Genomic DNA, 18,179 nt, shown 5'->3' with positions numbered 1-18,179 from the left:
CATTAAAGCAAGTACTTACTGAGAGGGGCCCCCCCCATACATTCATGGACTACTTATAGAATAGGTCCAAAATGAAGTACAACTGCTCAGGGTTCACCAGAAGTCCTTCACATGGTTCTAGGTTTCTAGCTACGGCTTAAAACTCACTTTGTTGTAGGGTTCTGAGAGACTTCGGACTTCGAGGTGAAGTGGATAATGTTAGTGGGTGGGATGTTTTTTAGGCAGCATGTAAACATTTTGTCCTCAAAGTTGATGTGTTAGAAACATGAAGAATGGGGATTTGAGTAATTTTTTACTGCGCACAAATTTCCACAAACACCCTTCAAAATCTAACGGAGCCTCTTCCCAGAAGAACGAAGAGGGAAATGAGGATTCATGTGGGATGGGATGTTCAAAACGCACAAACAAATTGGTGAAAGGGCCGACGGTAAATTCCATGCATGCGCACACGTCTGTCTTCGAGCAGCAATGTTTAATTCAGGTTGGTTCTAGTTGGGTTCTAGGGAGAGAAATTGATTAAACTAATTTTTCTAGAATATAATGAGGACAGAAGGAAATTTTTTTGTTATTGTACATCCTTTTCAATCAAAAGCATTTCTCTAATCATTTACTTCAAACGAGAGTTCCATGAAAGTAGCTCCAGTGTTTTTTTTTTTGGTTTTTTTTTGGGGGGGGGGGGGGTTATTATCAGCGAAATAGCAATCTCGGGTAAACGTACGGCCAACGCCCTTACCCAAACAAAGCCACGCTCTCGCAGGCAGACGTGCAAACACAAGCATCACCTTTGAAACATATCGTTATATCCATTAGCCTTGACACGTCCAATACAAACATTTCAGCAAGCGCTTGGTGTGTGAGCCCTAAAGCATCCTGTCCTCCAGAGCTTTTGAAGTTTTGCTCCTATATGTGGAGGTAACACAAGAAGTCGCATTGCACAAGTGTGCAGTCGTCGGTTCTAAAACAGCTTTCAGTTTATTAAACAGCTCTGACTTTAGCTTTTTTTGCTAGTATTTCCTATTATTAATATTAATGGTGATAAACTTAACATCTGACTACTACTTTTTTTTTTTTGCTGCTCTCATTAGGGGGCGCCACAGCGGATCATCTGTCTCCATACCCCCCTGTCCTCTACATCTGCCTCTTTCAAACCAACTTACCTGCATGTCGTTCTTCACCACATCCTTGGTCTTCCTCTTTTCCTCCTTCCTGGTGGCTCCATTCTCAGCATTCTCTTACCGATATACCCCATGTCCCTCCTCTGCACATGTCCAAACATCTCAATGGAGCCTTTCTCACTTTGTCCCCAAAACGTCCTACATGTGCTGTCCCTAGTCACTCCCAATGAAATTCTCGCTTATCTGACTCCGAGCCTGATTTTTTTTTTTTCCACTTGTAATGACACGTATATGATACACAGCATTACATACGCGAGTGACGCACTACTAAGTATTGATACTAGGGGGCGTGACGGTACGCAAAATTTACTGTTTGGTACGTAACTCGGTTTTTAAGTCCCGATTCGCTACGGAATGCAAAACATAAAATTGCTTCAGTTTATTATTATTAACGTTGGTAAGCAACAATTTTTCAAACTATTTTAAATGGAATGCTTGTATAAGATATTTTATAATAGTTTATAAAACATCTAATCAAATGAATGCAATAGACTATTTTATTGATTAAACTGAGAAAGTGAATAAATTAGCCTAAATGAAATTGATGAGTGGAAGATCTGCAATACAGCTACAATCTCAACCTCATTGAACATTTTTGGGATGAATGTGTTCCTTCCCCCACCCCCCCCACCCACCTTGATGTAATGGTCCTTTTTTTTTTTTTTTTTTTTTTTACACACATAGTTCAAATCTTTATAGTGAAATCAAAGACTAGAGCTGTGGAGCGACTGGTCACATTGACACCAGGGAACTGGATTTCTGCAGAAAATCTTAGACCCCGTCCAAAATGCCATCTTTTTTTTTTGTTGGTTATTTTTTTAAGATTTTGAATAATTGACTTGTCATAATGATTTCCTTCTAATCAAACTGGTTTAATGCTTTTTCTAAAATCTATAGCGTAATCAGATCCTCCACCTTTTCCTCGTCTCCAACAGCAGAATGCACCATGTGTAAAGTCCCAAATCTTCAACCTCCGAGCATGTACACATCACACATCACTTCATCCTGAATGTTTTATCATCAAACGTACTGCTTTTACATTGACTGCATTCAGCAGATGCCCTTATCCAGAGCGTCGAACAAAAGGGCTTTGAGTCTCTAGCAATGAATTAATCAACACTAGTTCACTAGATTTCAAACTTAGGAGACCTTCAATTTGAACTCTGTTCAGAGGAATTACAGCATTTTTGGTTGTTTTTTTTTTTGACTCGGCTGTTCGGACATCTAGGAGACGTTTATTTCACCACTTTGGTGCCAGAACAGAAGAGAGTCTTGAATGTATGCTTACAGAATATATACTTATTGAAACCCAAACAGGACTGAGACGGAAGATTTAGTGCAGGACAAAAGGACATGGGTAAAAGCACCCGGATCGAATTAGTCTGTTCTGCTTGTTGTGGCTGGAAGCGAAACCGAACCCGGAGCAGGATCATGTGGACTTCAGAAGTCCAAATATTTTCACATTGGGGTTTGAGCGCAATCGGACCCCGAGCGGGTCCAGCGGCGGCAACGGAACAACCGATCGCTCTTGTTGTTGAAATTTGCATTCGGATATTTATTGACTTAATAGCGAAAGTGTGTCGAGGTGACGGCGTTGTTTTGGAATCGTAAACGAAATCCAGAGCTCTATTCACTGCTTCGTAGGAAGAAAAAACTGAGAGTACACTCTTCTTATCCGTAAAGATGTTTTCCAGGCACATGGTTTTCTAGAAAAAAGGGCTGCGTTCTTTTTAAAAGTTTCCACTGCAGTAAAATGAAGCGTTTTTGTCATTTAAAACGGGATAAAGACAGTACAGACTAATCAACAAACAGAGGCTGAAATCACACACACACACACACACACACACACACACACACACACTTGTAATGTACATGTACTGCTATATTACTAAAGAGTTTCTATATTAGAAATCTGTAATATATGATTTAATTTGTAAAACTGAAAAAGAAAGTAATGAACTGTGGTACCGCAGTGGTTAAGATGTTGGACTCCTGATCAGAAGGTTGTAAGTTCAAATCCCATCACTACTAAGCTGCTTAAGATCTTAAGTGCTTAAGTGAAGGAAGTCCCTTAACCCTCAGCTGCTCAGTTGTACTGTAGTGTAAGTCACTCTGGATAAGGGCTTCTGCTAAATGCTGTAAATATAAACTTTATAGACAAGCGTTCGTGAACATCTGACTCGGGCTGCAGCTATCGATTCTTGTGATCGAGTATTTTACTGATTATTCCAATGATGAATCGATTCGGTTAAAAAGTGCTTTTTCTTTATTAAAGAGGGAAACTAAATATACAAGAGAAAATAAGACGGGTCTCCTAAAAAGAAAAAAACATTTTTTCGGGAATAATTTTTATTGTTGAAATTGTGTACAAGGAAATCTGTTAAAACGTAACCCATTTAGTGCATTTAATGTCCATATTACATCAATATTCAAATATATCCATTAAAAAAAAAAATGATAATAATATTTCTTTGGTCTGAATCGTACGAAAGCCTGTTTCCGCCACATTCAAAAAAAGTTATTGTCTTGCAATTACGACTTCATTGCTCGCGATTGCATCTATTTCTCGCAATTACGACTTTATTTCTAACAATTACGACTTAATTCCTCGCAATTACAACTTTATTTCTCACGATTACTTCATTCCTCGCGATTCCGACTTCATTCTTTGCAGTTACGACTTCATTCCTCGCAGTTACGACTTCATTCCTCACAATACGACTTCATTTCTTGCAATTACGACTTTATTTCTTGCATTTCTTGCAAACATCCCAAATTTCTGGTGCATCCACTTTTAACCATGAAGTTTGGAGCTGTTGGTGTATGAATGCGGCTCCTCTGCTTAATCTGTCATGTTCAGGCTTCTCCAGAGCAGACTGTTACACTGAGATCTCTTCAGGGATCCGAGGCTCAGTTTGATATCATGAGATTTTATTTTTAATGTGTGAAGTTTTCTGGCACTGCTACGGGGGTGACGCTGCCCGATTGGCTTTAAAATGTAGCTGGAATTGCGCGAGAAAATAGTCGGATTTGCGAAAAGGGGAAAAATTGCGAAATTAGGGAATTTTTTTTTTTTTTTTTTTATGTGGCGGGAATCAGAAATCGCTTCACTTGCCACGTTTGGTTTCACTTACAAAGCATTTGTTTTGGTGATGCTTCCAGTTGCACATTTATTATAAGATAAATTAAAAAAGAAATACAATAAGGGAAAGTATGAGCACTTTTTATGTATATATATATATATATATATATATATAACAAAATAATATAATAAATAAATTGTTATTGCAGAGAAAAATGCAAAAGTAAAATTCGGGGGAAAAGATAAACACTGCGTCTTTTGTTAAAAGTGCTGAAAAGTAATTGAAATAAAGAGCTGAATTAAAGAGAGTCATGCTTTCGCCTCCGTCATCTAATCACTGATCTCTCGCTCTTCACACACACACACGCACACACTTGAAAGCAATATGTACAACATTAAGAACAGCAGTGATCACACTCATGTGGACTTTTCTGCAGTAGAAGACAAAAAGAACCTTATTTTTGCTCCTTATCTGGAGCTCCTTTTAATATATGGACTTGTGAATATGCTTGGCTGTGAATTTGAACCAGACTTTGGCTGCTTTTAATAAAAAGAAAAATAGAGCCAGCGGACGTGAGTAACGAGTAGAAGCGTTGGTTAGGCAGGGTTTGATCTCCAGCACGCTCCTGACCTCTTTGTTTCTCTCACACATGGTCGCAGAAACACTCCTCGTGCTGAAACACTCCTCGTGCTGAAGTGCTGAAACACTCCTCATGTAGAAACACTCCTCGTGCTGAAGTGCTGAAACACTCCTCGTGCTGAAGTGCTGAAACACTCCTCGTGCTGAAACACTCCTCGTGCTGAAACACTCCTCGTGCTGAAACACTCCTCGTGCTGAAACACTCCTTGTACTGAAGTGCTGAAACACTCCTCGTGCTGAAACATTAATGTAGAAACACTCCTCGTGCTAAAACACTCCTCGTACTGAAGTGCTGAAACACTCCTCGTGCTGAAACACTTATGTAGAAACACTCCTCGTGCTGAAACACTCCTCGTGCTGAAACACACCTCGTGCTGAAACACTTATTATAGCAGCAGCTCTGCACTTCATGTGCATTAGGCGAATGAATTTAATAGAAAAATAGATTAGCATGTAACTCTGTATTGTAATTGGCTGAAGTATAAATAATTGATTCTTTTAATTCCATCTCTCTCTCTTTCTCCCCGTCCTCAGCCCCCTCCATGCCGTATCATTCGCTCTGGCTTGCGGGATCCCCGGCGTGACCTTGCTGACTCTGGCCGTGAACCCGCTGACAGGCTTCCTGGGGGCTCTGAACATCTTCCTGTACACGTGCTGTTACACCCCACTGAAGCGTCTCAGCATCATCAACACATGGGTGGGCTCGGTGGTGGGGGCGATTCCTCCCATCATGGGCTGGACCGCTGCTACAGGCGCTCTTGATCCAGGTTTGAGCAGCATACACCTGCCTACTAACTCACTATACACACACATTTCTATGTATATATCTATGTTTACGTTACACAAGTGTACACAAGTTCATTCGGCTTTTTTCAGGGTTTTTTTTCTTTTTTTTTTTTCTCCCCCCAGGCCAAATACAGTAAAACACAAAACATTTAATTGAAATGAATTAATTGAAAGTTTTAATTAGTAATTTAAAATGGGTTAAATATGATTTTAAAAAATGCATCAATACAGATGTTTAGCAAGTATTAAAACTTGTTACATTTTTGACACATTTTTAAACGCTTATTTGTAAAAAGGAAAAATTCAGATCATTAAAAACTGATTAAAACTTGTAACATTTGTGTGTATAAAGTATTGAAATGCCTATTTTGAAAATGCCTGAATTCAAATGATTAAAATGTGATTTAAACATTAAATTTGTGTGTAAAACAAAAAAAAAAGATTTTAATGGCCATTTAAAAATGCAAAAAAATTCAGAACAACAAAAAGTGAATAAAACTGGTTACATTTGTGTCAACATAGTTTTTTTTATTTTATTTAAAAGGCTATTTTAAATGTGCAAAAAATTCAGAGAATTAACTTTTTATAATTTTTTTTTATATTTGTGTGTAAAATATTCACTGAAATGGCTGTTTAGGAAATGAAAAAAATTCAGATTTTTAAAAGGTTATTAAAATGTATTTGTCTGTAAAACTAAAAAAATATATATATATATATATATATATATATATATATATATATATATATATATATATTCTTCTAAAAAATATATTTTTTTTATATTTATAAATGGCAGTTAAAAATATTCTTAGATTTTTTTTTTTTTTTTTTTTTTTTTTAAGAATATTCTTAAATGATTGTGGAGGGCAAAAAAAAAAAAAAAAAAAGGATCTGATCTTGACACACACACACACACACACACACACACACACACAAAATTCACAGCACTGTCTTCTCATTTTGATCTGGTCTGAGTAGACGTGTGACCCGTGGCTCGTCATAAACAGCGCCCGAGTTACTAATTGCTGTGTGCTTTGTGTGGTGGGAAAGAAGAGCTTACTGTTTCAGATCCCATGTTTTCCCAGAGGGTTTAGCTGCGCGTGTGTTTACACAAGCAGAGCTGAACACACACAGACACACACACACACAGAGCGATGTGGAGTTTCATGCTCGGCTGCTCAGACTCGGCCTGCCGCACTGCTGCTGTTGCTTTTCTCCAGTCCAGGAGCTGAAACACAAACCTCACGCTTTCTCTCGCGTCTTTCTCATTTCTAGCGTGAGAATTTGCTACATTGCTTTTTTTTTTTTTAGTCTGTATTTTATTTTTGGTTGTTTTTTTTGTTTTTTTCTCAATGTAAGAATTTAAAGTTCAAAACGAATAAAAAGGACATTAAGGCACTTTGGTGGATGTTCTACGTTTCGTACAATCTTGCGTTTCATGCTTTTATTATGATCTTCAATCTCTTTATCATTAATCCCTTCATCTCGTCCTCCAGGTGCTCTGCTCCTGGGCGCGTTCCTCTACTCGTGGCAGTTCCCTCACTTCAACGCTCTGAGCTGGAACCTGAGAGAGGACTACTCACGCGGCGGCTACCGCATGATGTCCGTCACGCACCCTGCACTGTGCAGACGCGTGGCCCTCCGTCACAGCGTCTCCCTGATCGGCTTGTCCACGCTCGGCCCCGTGCTGGACGTCACCACCTGGACTTTCCCGCTCGTCTCTCTGCCCATCAACCTGTACATCAGCTACCTGGCCTTCCGATTCTATCAGCACGGAGAGCGCCAGAGCGCCCGCAAGCTCTTCTTCTGTAGCCTTTGGCACCTGCCCATGCTCCTGCTGCTCGCCCTGACCTGCAAGAAACCACGCCCCGTGGAGGAGGCGGGGCCACCCGGGGCCACCGACACGGCTATCGCGTTACACGCTTCCTCATAATGCTAAAACTTTTTATTTCTTTCAAGAACGGCAGCTCTGGCCAGAAGAGTAACCACGTAAAAAGTCCAGTCGATACGGTTGAGAACCACGATGTTCCTGCACTCCCTCACGTCTGAAAAGTGTGTAAATATGTTAATTATTAAAAGCAAATAAAAAAAGAAATCCATCCACGCGATAGCAGAAGGCAGACTCGCTGCATGAGTCAGGCTACGGTTCAAATATTTCGAGAATTGGATCCAGAGTTGGGTCTGGAGTGCTCCGGAGCATGTAATGTAGCACTCCGTGGAGTCGCAGCTCAGGTGCAAAGCCAAAAATCTCTTCCCCTGGAGCTGGGAACATTCTGCTAGCGCTGGTGCTGGTCTAGAAAACTCCAGACATTAGAACCGAGACGTTCCTTTCCTTCATTGCCATGTGTTTGAGTTGAACTGATATATAATTGGATATGGGAACACAATATTCTCATAGACGCTTCGCTGGTTGCTAGTAAACGGTCTTTATTCTTCGGTGGCTTATTGTTTTTATCCAAAAATAATTCGTGAACCAAATACTAAGGTTCATGGCATGTTTTAATCACAAGGGTCTATTTGCCAGACAATACGCTATCCACAAGTTTCAGAATGCTCTGATCTGATTGGCTATCCATACTCCTTTTCAAAAAAGCACCAGAAGGGTTTTTTTTTCTTTTCTTAATGAGAAGTTCTTATGACTCTGGACCCGTAGTCCCTTCCTGAAGAACCAGAACTTACTCACGGGGTGGGAAAGGATTCTTGAAGAACCATGGCGTTGGCTTTCAGCCGTCCTCCATACTGTATACAACCTCTTGATGTTGCCTAATGTCTACATCTGACCTCACTGTATAAATACATCGGTTGTGTGAGCTGTTAGAGAACGTGTGTTCTTTCTAATAAATACATTTGAATCCTTCGTTTTGGTTTTTTCAGTGTATGTTCTCATTCGGTGGTGTTTTCCACACTACTCAGTGGCATGTTTTGTTATATTCTGTTATAAATCACTTGATTAAGGTTTCATTCACCCGCAGTAATAAAAGGTCAGAGAATTTCGAGACTAGCGGTGCTAACTGGTGCTATTCTGACCCACGCTGCAACGAGGCGTTCGAGGTGTTCCGAGTGGACCACGCGCTTCAAGAACGGAACATCGGTGGAAGACGACGAGAGATCAGGAAGACCTTCAACGAGCTCAACCCCCGAAAATGTGGAAACCATTCAGCTACTTGTGCATGATGATCGTCGGAGAACAATCCACATCATCTCACATCAAAAGCTTTGAAACTGGTGCTAATCTGGCCACATGCGTTACCACGTCTGCTATTCTGACCACATGTGCACCCTGTCACTAAGCTCTCTACGGAAACAACGTGATCTCACTACCGCACCCACGCTACTCACCAGATTCAGCTCCTGAGGACTTTGCCTTCTTAGCGAAGACGCGGATCAAAGCTTGCAGTTTTGACACCGTTGTGGAAATCCAGCTTGACTCGCAGAAGGCGCTTCGAAAAGAAGACTTCCGGGACACGTTCCAGAAGTGGCAGGAACGCTGGGGGGCGCTGTATCGCTGCACAGAGGGACTATTTTGAAGGTGATGGTGTATAAACGTAGATAAATAAAGTACTTTCCTGTAAACAGCTAAACTCGAAAGATTTTTTGATAGCACCTCGTACAACATGGGCAGGATGTCATCCTTTATAAAGTGCAAGAAATCTGTCATTCATACCTTTCCTGTCAGGTCCAAAAATGTCTATATAAGGAGACGGATGGATGGATGGATGGATGGATGGATGGATGAATGTTACACAGTTACACAGCAATAAAATACAGTTTAGCATCTAATCTACCAGAAGTGGAAATAAAATAAATATGTATAATTATATTATCCTGATTATATATTCATAGCTTATCGGCACCTGGGATTAATCGGAGAAAAAGCGTATCCCCGATGAAAAGTCCGATTTGGTTGATAAGAATATTCCTGAGCTCTTTGGGGACCGAAGACTGAAAAGTGTTTAAATATGTGAACTATTTCTAATAAAGAAAAAAGAAAAGCAATAACATGTACCAGGATCCCTAAATGAGTCGCGTTATGACACAAATTATAGCGAATTTGATCCGTTTGGATCTGGAGCGCTTTGAAACACTTCAAGCACCACTTTTTTTGAGTTGCAGCTCAGGTGTGAGGCCAAAAATTCCTTTCCTGTGACTCGATTGCTAAGCGAGCCAGCTACATGGGTACGCTAGATCTTTTAATAACCAGCCGCCTTTTTTGCTAACATGGTGCCAGTTTATGGGGCTTTTGAAGAACTGAACCATGTGTTTCCACCATTTTGAAATGAGTTGCTGCTGGTTTCTGTCCAGATCACTAATATATGACACGATATAATAAATGTGAAAATTTGGTCTCAAGTTTGTCATTTCGTGTTAATAATAACTTGAAAGAACACAATTGGAAACAGGATAAAACTAAACATTTGATTAAAACTAAAGTAGATTATTAAGTTTATTGTGTGTGTGTGTGTGTGTGTGTGTGTGTGTGTTAGCCATTGCTGTGCTACATTACTGAAGTAATATTGAATGAAATAAACCTTATACACAACAGTTTTATAAGCAAGAATGAAACAATAGGAGCTGACATTTACCAAAAAACCTTGGAGCGGGTGTAGCCTGTTGCCATGGCAATAAATCTGACTGACACGTCAGCTCATATAAACCGCACCAGCATTTTTTATGTAATAAACTAATGCTACAATCGCAATATTATAATGAAATGAAGCAACACTGCGAAATGTCCCAGTATTTGTATACTCAATATAAACACTTGTGTAGCTTCAGTGCTCTAATTCGATCAAACTGTTACTGTCACAATGCTGGAGATGTCCCATGAGGCTTTGCGCGAACTACGGGTGGAACTTCCGGTATGACATAAACCATCATTTACTATGCACAAAAAAATATCATTGTACCCAACATGGTAATATTTTAAAACTATGTTTTTAAACAGTCGTTAAAGACACCTCATATAAAGATTGTGGATCTTTAAAGAAGTAGATCCCGACCCCGCAAACATCCCGAACCATCCAGAGACGTTCCAGTCCCAATTGGATCCCACTACATGTGTGGAGTTTTGACACTGGACCTCCTTGAGTGTTTAAAGGCTCTGGCATGGAGAAGCTGGTGTTGGATCTGTGATGATCTCAAATGTTGAGCTATTTTATGAGTTGCTCAGTAGCTCCTAGTTTTATAACCACAATGACTGTAAAAGACTGCAGAAAGAACATTACTTATAATCTTATACTCCAGTGCTTATGTTAGTTCTCTCTCTCCAGTGTTCTGTAGTGTTTAAAATCTATAATCACACTCTTGTCACCCAAATGAGGATGGGTTCCCCTTTTGAGTCTGGTTCCTCTCAAGGTTTCTGCCTCATAACATCTAAGGGAGTTTTTTCTTGCCACAGTCACCATGGCTGCTCATCAGGGATAAATGCACACCATTCACCTTAACTGTTGATTTCTGTAAAGCTGCTTTGAGACAATGTCTGTTGTAAAAAAAGCGCTATAGAAATAAACTTGACTTGGAATTGATGATGATTTTATTATATGTGAGCCCTAACTAGTGTTTTACATCTAGAAGGCAAGAAAGTAGAGTAAGAAAGACTATTATTTCTTTTAAAACGGTAGAGAATGCAGATGGGAAGGTCCGCTCTAGCTTTAGTTTTGCGTATATACGAGGGGGTATCAAAGTTTCGAGACTTATTCATCTACAGTTTTACACGGTCGTCCTCAAAATAGTCCCCTTGCACAGCGATACAGTGCCCCCAGCGTTCCTGTCGCTTCTGGAACGTGTCCTGGAAGTCTTTTCGAAGTGTGATAAGCACCTTCCGCGATTCGCGCCGGATCTTTACAATGCTGTCAAAATGCCGACCTTTAAGCTTCATCTTCAGGAACAGAGCGAAGTCTGCAGGAGGATCTGATGAGAACAGTGGTTGTAATAGCGGGCTTAGTAACCAATGTGGGCAGATTAGCACCAGTTTCAGCTCTTGATGTTCACAGGACGATGTCTTTAAGCACACTGACTTCTGAAGGTCGGTGCTCCCTGTGACTGTGTGTGCAGCCTTGTGCTGTCATTGGTTGGCATGTTACAGGACTAGTGTCGAAACATTTCAATGCCACCTAGAAGTGCAACCAAGAACAGCACATGTTTCTGAGATTTACAAAACATCAATCAGTCAATGTGGAACTTAATAGTTACTTGGAAGATGTATAATCGTTTTATAATCCCCTAGGAAACAAGTGGAAAGGGATGTCTTTGGTCTTCACTTGAACTGAGACCCAAACCTGTTCCAGCATGATGATACCCCAGTGCACAATTTGAGCTCCATGAAGATCTGGTTGGACTGGAAGATCTCCTGCTATAGAGCTCTGACTTTAACCCTATTATACACCTTTGGGATGAATGTGAATGCTGACGGCACCCCAGACCTCCTCGCCTCACCTACATCCGTACCTGACTTTACTAACACATTCTAGTGAAACATCTTCCCAGAAGAATGGAGGTTGCTCTAACAACAAATGGAGACTAAATATGGAATGGAATGTTTTAAAAAATGCACATACACGTGATTGTTATGATTGTTTCATATAGTGTCTGTAGTATCTTGGTAACTCCAACGCTTGAGAACTTGGGTGGTGAGCTTCATTTAGGTGTACATTTGATTCTTGGCTGAACAACTCCAACTCAAATCTACACTCGCTCCAGGACATTGGAGCCTTCATTTATTCCCTCCTCTTTACTTTTTGTGGTTATAGCGGTGTCTGGATTCTCTAGCCACATTCGGCTAGCGTGTCACCCCATGGGATCAGGGGAGGATCGACCTCTGCACCTGTCCAACTGCAACATCTGATCCCCTTTTCCATGGTCTCTCACACACACACACACACACACACTCCGTCAGCACCTCAGCCTGCTCTCCTCCTGCTCTCCTCCTGCTCCTCCTCCTTCCAGCTCTCCACAGGAGGAATTTAACCCGGATGGAGGGATGTGAACGAGACGTCTCCCCATAAAAAAGGTCCTGGTCCGGATGCAGCGTGATTTGTGTTCGGGCTTAGATGGAAAAGGAAAGAGAGATGGAGACAGCTGGTCCTGCTGCGTGTCCAGATTGAATGTCAACGCCACACTCACACCAGTATGCAGTTCGACAGACGCACAAACGCTCTGCTTTTTTGTTGGTCTGCCTGCTTTCCTTTACAGGTTGCTCGATCTCTTTTTCTCAGTCAAGCTATTATTACTTTTTTTGGTTTATTTGGATTATCTCAGATTTTACGATGTATACATTTCCAGGATATAAAAATGCTTTTATTGTTGCTTATGATGAATCTGTGGAGGAGAAGTGTCTTCTGTTCTGCTTTTATTTCTACACAGTGCTCTAAGCCAAGGTAAGCCTGCTGACCTCAGGGGTGGGGGGATTTCATGTTTATCTTAAATACTTGCTAGATGCAGCTTTTATTATTAATATTATTACATGATTCAGAGCGATATCTCAGAGCATCACACTCGGAGCATTGGACATAAAACCACACTAAAGCAAACAGGACGATCCCTGGGACGAGGTTGTTCCCTCTGACCTTCTGACCTGTCGCTGTGTCAGTGGTTCATCCTGCACACACTCGTTTCTGCTCTGAAAGACAAACTTCGTGAGTCCATTATTATTTACTACAGAACTTCTGATGCTGTAGGAACAGAGGTTATGGGTGCAAAAGGAAATTTTATAACAATAAATAAATACACACATGAATAATTGTGGATAGATAGATAGATAGATAGATAGATAGATAGATAGATAGATAGATAGATAGATAGATAGATGGATAGATGGATAGATAGATAGATAGATAGATAGATAGATAGATAGATAGATAGATAGATAGATGGATAAATGGATGGATAGACAGACGGACAGACGGACAGACAGACAGACAGACAGACAGACAGACATACAGACAGACAGACAGACAGACAGACAGACAGACAGACAGACAGATAGATAGATAGATAGATAGATAGATAGATAGAGCGCACACACCATCTGCCTCATTATGCACCTATATATTTTGTTAGAAACATATTTATTTATTCATTTTATTAATAACTCTTTAATTACCTTATTGTTTACTCGCTCATTCAATTATTTGTTAAAGTTTTTTGCTACTGCTGGCATTATTTTCAAATGCATTTTTATTTACGGGCTTATTTTTTATTTATACTTGTTTATTTATTTATTCATACATTTTTATTTACTTCTTTTTTTTTTTAAGCTTAGTTATATACCAATTAGTTACTAACTTCCTAATGTATTTGTTTACTTACTTTTTTTTACTTTCTTACTTATTCAATTGAATGCTGATATATTTACATTCATGTTTACTCTGTTTTTTTTTCTGGGTGAATTCTTTTTAGTTGCTCAATTCAATTTAGTTCAGTTCAGTTTTATTTGTATAGAGTTTATTTAATAATCGACATTGTCCCAAAGCAGAGATCAAGAGGTTACTCCCTATAAGGTTCATTCCTATTTACTGAACCCTATTTACCTGTTTACTAAATGAACTTCACTTTATATTATCTATAAATTTACTATCATCATTTCTCACATAAGTGTTTACTTGTTTACTGCTTCTGCACCCAAACATCCCACATGGATTCACCACAGACACACCAGACGTCTGGTATCTGATACAAGTGTGTAGGTTTTATTTATTTATTTATTTTTATCTGCAGGCTTGTAGGCTTTATAGATTGATGTAAACTGATTCTTCAGGATTTTGGTTTGATCTCTGGGCTTTTCTAAGAGCTTCACAGAAACGTGTTAGAGTCTGTAAAAGCTGCCATAATCCGGACTCCTGATGTTTGGATTTCAGAGCGACAGGTCAGAGGGAACAACCTCGTCCCAGCTCCAGATCAGAGTTTCCATAGGATCAGTCCTGTTTACTTTAGTGTGGGGTTATGTATCTGCTTGGATTGTGATGCAATAAGATATAATAATAATAATAATAATAATAATAATAATAATAATAATAAAGCATTAAAAATCTGCATTATTAATACAGAAATGTGATGTGTAATGTGTAGTTCAAAACATTATTTAATTAATTGGTATATTTGGCTTTTTATACTTAATTCATATTTTATATTAATTATTCATTATGTTGTTTCTGGCTGTGTCTGTACACACTGTATATCTAGTATAATTAAATATGAATAAATTACAATGGAAGATTTTGCTATAAAATGTACGTAGCTCTGATAGATAGATAGATAGATAGATAGATAGATAGATAGATAGATAGATAGATAGATAGATAGATAGATAGATAGATAATTCTGAAGAATTCTCAGGACTGATTGGAAACAATTAATTTTATTTTATTAACACAAATAAAAAATTTTGTTTATATATTTCACTGTGTATCGTTGATGACAATAAACTTAACTGATTACTTAATTTATTTATATATTTGTTTGTTTGTTTGTTTGTTTGTTTGTTTGTTTCAAGTCAAGGCTTTTATTAAGTAATTTTCCATAATGAATATGTGATTGTTTTGTTTGCATGTTTCAAAAATGAATACGGTTTCATGGAAACAGAAATGAGTTACGATTCGAAGTAAAAAAAAAGTTTATCCGTTTATTATTAAATGTTTTCTTTTTTCTTTTTCTTTTCTTTTCTTTCTCTTTTTTTTTTTTTTTTTTTTTTTAGTAAATAAAGCTTCAGTAACAGTCTTTATGTTGTTGAAGGCGAAAATGAGCTCATGGTTCCTTTTTCACTGAAACTGCTCGAGTTAGAAATCAGACTTGATTGTAAAATGAATTATTGCTTTTCCTCTAGTAAAGTTCAGTTTCAGAGCTTCAGATCCGCGTCTCCTTCACTCACACCGGCTTTAAGACTCGTTATAGATTTCTGACTCTGGATGAAGAATTATTTCCTCCAAGCGCAAAAACACACTGATTCAGGGGTGAAACCGGAACATTACAATAAACACAAATGACTTATTTCACTCTTATTATTTATATAACTATGTGATTATAACTAAAAATATACTTTTAAATGTATTCTGAAAAAAATAAAAAGTTTGAAATGAATTCAGGGCCCTCAAAAGAATTTACAATTAGTGGTGTAAATAAACAAACTTCTGAATTCTGCATCCTGATGAATAATTAATGCGCTAATTATATATATAATATAATAAAACTTCCACTGCATTTAACCACACATGCAAAGTTCATATTTTATTATTATTATTATTATTATTATTATTATTATTATTATTATTATCATTATTATTATTATTAATCTATAATAATAATAATAATAATAATAATAATAATTATTATGTGTGTGTGTGTGTAATAATAATAATAATAATATTAATATTATTATGATTATTATTTATTGTGTTTTTGTTTTATGTAATAATTGTTTTTGCAAATAATGCATAGTGCTTTTGCGCGTGCCAGATGCTGGCCTCCATCTGACTGCGTGAACGCGCACTGGCTAAAAAAAAAAAGAAATATTGCCCTTATTTTTGCGATTGGTATATTTTGCCTTCGTCATGATTTATATTTTGTAATAGGAAAGTGTTTATTGTGTTTATATTTATAAAAAGAGTTCGGGCGGTAAATAATGAGAAATAAATAAAAAGCGGGCTTTCCTCAAAAGTTTCTCTCCATTAAAAGTGGAACTCGCTGCAAGTCTCTCTCTCTCTCTCTCTCTCTCTCTCTCTCTACGCGCCTCCTCTTCCTCTTTTCTGATTGGTCAGATTTTGTTAAGAAACTTGCAATTATGGAATCCTGGCGCTCCTATTGGCCACGGCGTGAGCCAATCACAGCTCTCTAAATCTCTTTATAAAGGTTCAGCGCAAAATCTAGAGGCGTGAATAAAACGAGTGAGGAAGAGAGAGAGAAAAAGAGAGGGACGGAGAGAGAGAAAGAAGTTTGTTCCCTTGTTCCTCTCCTCTTGTGGACATTAAGATCAGAAAGTGGTTTCCTCCTGGAGTTTCCACCTCGCTTTCATTTCTCCGCAACTTTACATTTTTTGGTATTTTTTATTTTCTTAATTTTTTTTTCTTTCTTTCTTTTCTCTTTTTATTTTTTGCTTTAATGGCTCGTGCATCCTGACCCACGCACGCGACTTTCCCCCCTCCCCTGACACGTCCTGCGTGAAGATGTCCGGTCGGAGCACGGTCCACGTCGCACCCGTCGAGGCTTATGGAATATAGCCTGCTCCGCGCACATCATCACCACCACCTTCACCACCACCATCATCATCATCATCAGCTCTATGCTCTACCGGCTGCGAGTTCGGTGAGGCGGAAGCTCGCGCTGTTCGGCATCATGCTCGTGCTGTGGCTCTACGTGCTGTACTCGTGCGTGGGCTCGTGCGCCACCGTGCCGACTTTGCGCGCCGACCGGCGGCGACGTCCCGAGGACGCGTCGGGCACGAGTTTAGTGCCGCGCGCGCGCGCCTGGGAGGAGGACGACTACGACCGTAACGGAGTCGGCGTGTTTTCCCGAGACTTAAACACCGTCGAAGGCGGCGACGACGACGCGACGGAGGTCGGGACACTCCCGCGTGAAGTCCTGAGCGCCAGCGAGACGGAGACGGAGATGGAGACGGAGAAGCGCGGCGCGGACTCGGGAGGAGCCGCGGGAGTTGACGCGGGAGCGGAGCGGAGGTCTGCGGTGCACAGCGGCGGCTTGTCCTCCTTCTCCAACGGCTCCGGGGTGAAGCGGCTGCCGCAGGCCATCATCGTCGGCGTGAAGAAAGGCGGCACGCGCGCGCTGCTCGAGTTCCTCCGCGTGCACCCCGACGTGAGGGCGGCGGGGGCCGAGCCGCACTTCTTCGACCGTTTCTATGGCAACGGATTGCAGTGGTACAGGTGAGCACCAATCAGGAGCTTTTTATTATTATTTATAATTATTACATTATGAAGGAAGAGTTGAAAAAAGTTTGTGTGAAGCAGGTGCAGGATCTATCTATCTATCTATCTATCTATCTATCTATCTATCTATCTATCTATCTATCTATCTATCTATCTATCCGACAGACTTTTGTTATTCATTTGTAATATATTTGGATTATAAATATGCGGTCACGGTGATGCTGATATTCGCGATCATAATTTATTATTATTATTATTATTATTATTATGGTCTGGTCGTTTGGGGATTTTTTTTAAGCTCCTTATGGAGTTTAATCACAAGTTTTAAAGTGCAGGATATTCTCGGTTTTTTTTTTTTTCCGACAATAAAACCCAGGAGAAAGTAGTTTAAATGCGGATGTTGAAGATTCCCCGTGATATCCTTTTCGGAAAATCTTCATCCCGACATGTAAATTCCGCTGAGATCTTCGTTGGCAGCCTCCTGCAGATTGTCGGTGATGTTGAGATCAAAAAGACCAAAACTAAATACACACTGTTCATTTATTGATTTATTATTCGAAGCAAAATATATGTGAAGAATTCAGGATTTTCTGAAAACCTTTTTTATTATATTCCAAACCCCT

The 18,179-nt window shown here is 39.4% G+C and overlaps 2 protein-coding genes across 2 annotated transcripts in view; both read left to right on the top strand.

Moving 5' to 3' along the window:
• LOC124389318 (protoheme IX farnesyltransferase, mitochondrial) overlaps window positions 1–8,540 on the top strand; it is a 50,687-nt gene extending 42,147 nt beyond the window's left edge. Inside the window, exons 6-7 of the mRNA XM_046854684.1 lie at window positions 5,432–5,664; window positions 7,180–8,540. Of these exons, the coding sequence (XP_046710640.1) occupies window positions 5,432–5,664; window positions 7,180–7,616 (670 nt within the window). The 3' untranslated portion in view covers window positions 7,617–8,540. The remainder of the gene's footprint in view (window positions 1–5,431; window positions 5,665–7,179) is intronic.
• Window positions 8,541–16,560: 8,020 nt separating this feature from the next.
• LOC124389214 (heparan sulfate glucosamine 3-O-sulfotransferase 3B1-like) overlaps window positions 16,561–18,179 on the top strand; it is a 21,973-nt gene continuing 20,354 nt past the window's right edge. The window contains exon 1 of the mRNA XM_046854544.1: window positions 16,561–17,553. Coding sequence (XP_046710500.1) covers window positions 16,883–17,553 — 671 coding nt within the window. The 5' untranslated portion in view covers window positions 16,561–16,882. The remainder of the gene's footprint in view (window positions 17,554–18,179) is intronic.

This window comes from Silurus meridionalis, chromosome 7 (assembly GCF_014805685.1).
Source record: "Silurus meridionalis isolate SWU-2019-XX chromosome 7, ASM1480568v1, whole genome shotgun sequence".
NCBI lineage: Eukaryota > Metazoa > Chordata > Actinopteri > Siluriformes > Siluridae > Silurus > Silurus meridionalis.
The sequence above is the reverse complement of the archived record's forward strand: the minus strand, read 5'-3'. Positions and strand labels throughout refer to the sequence as shown.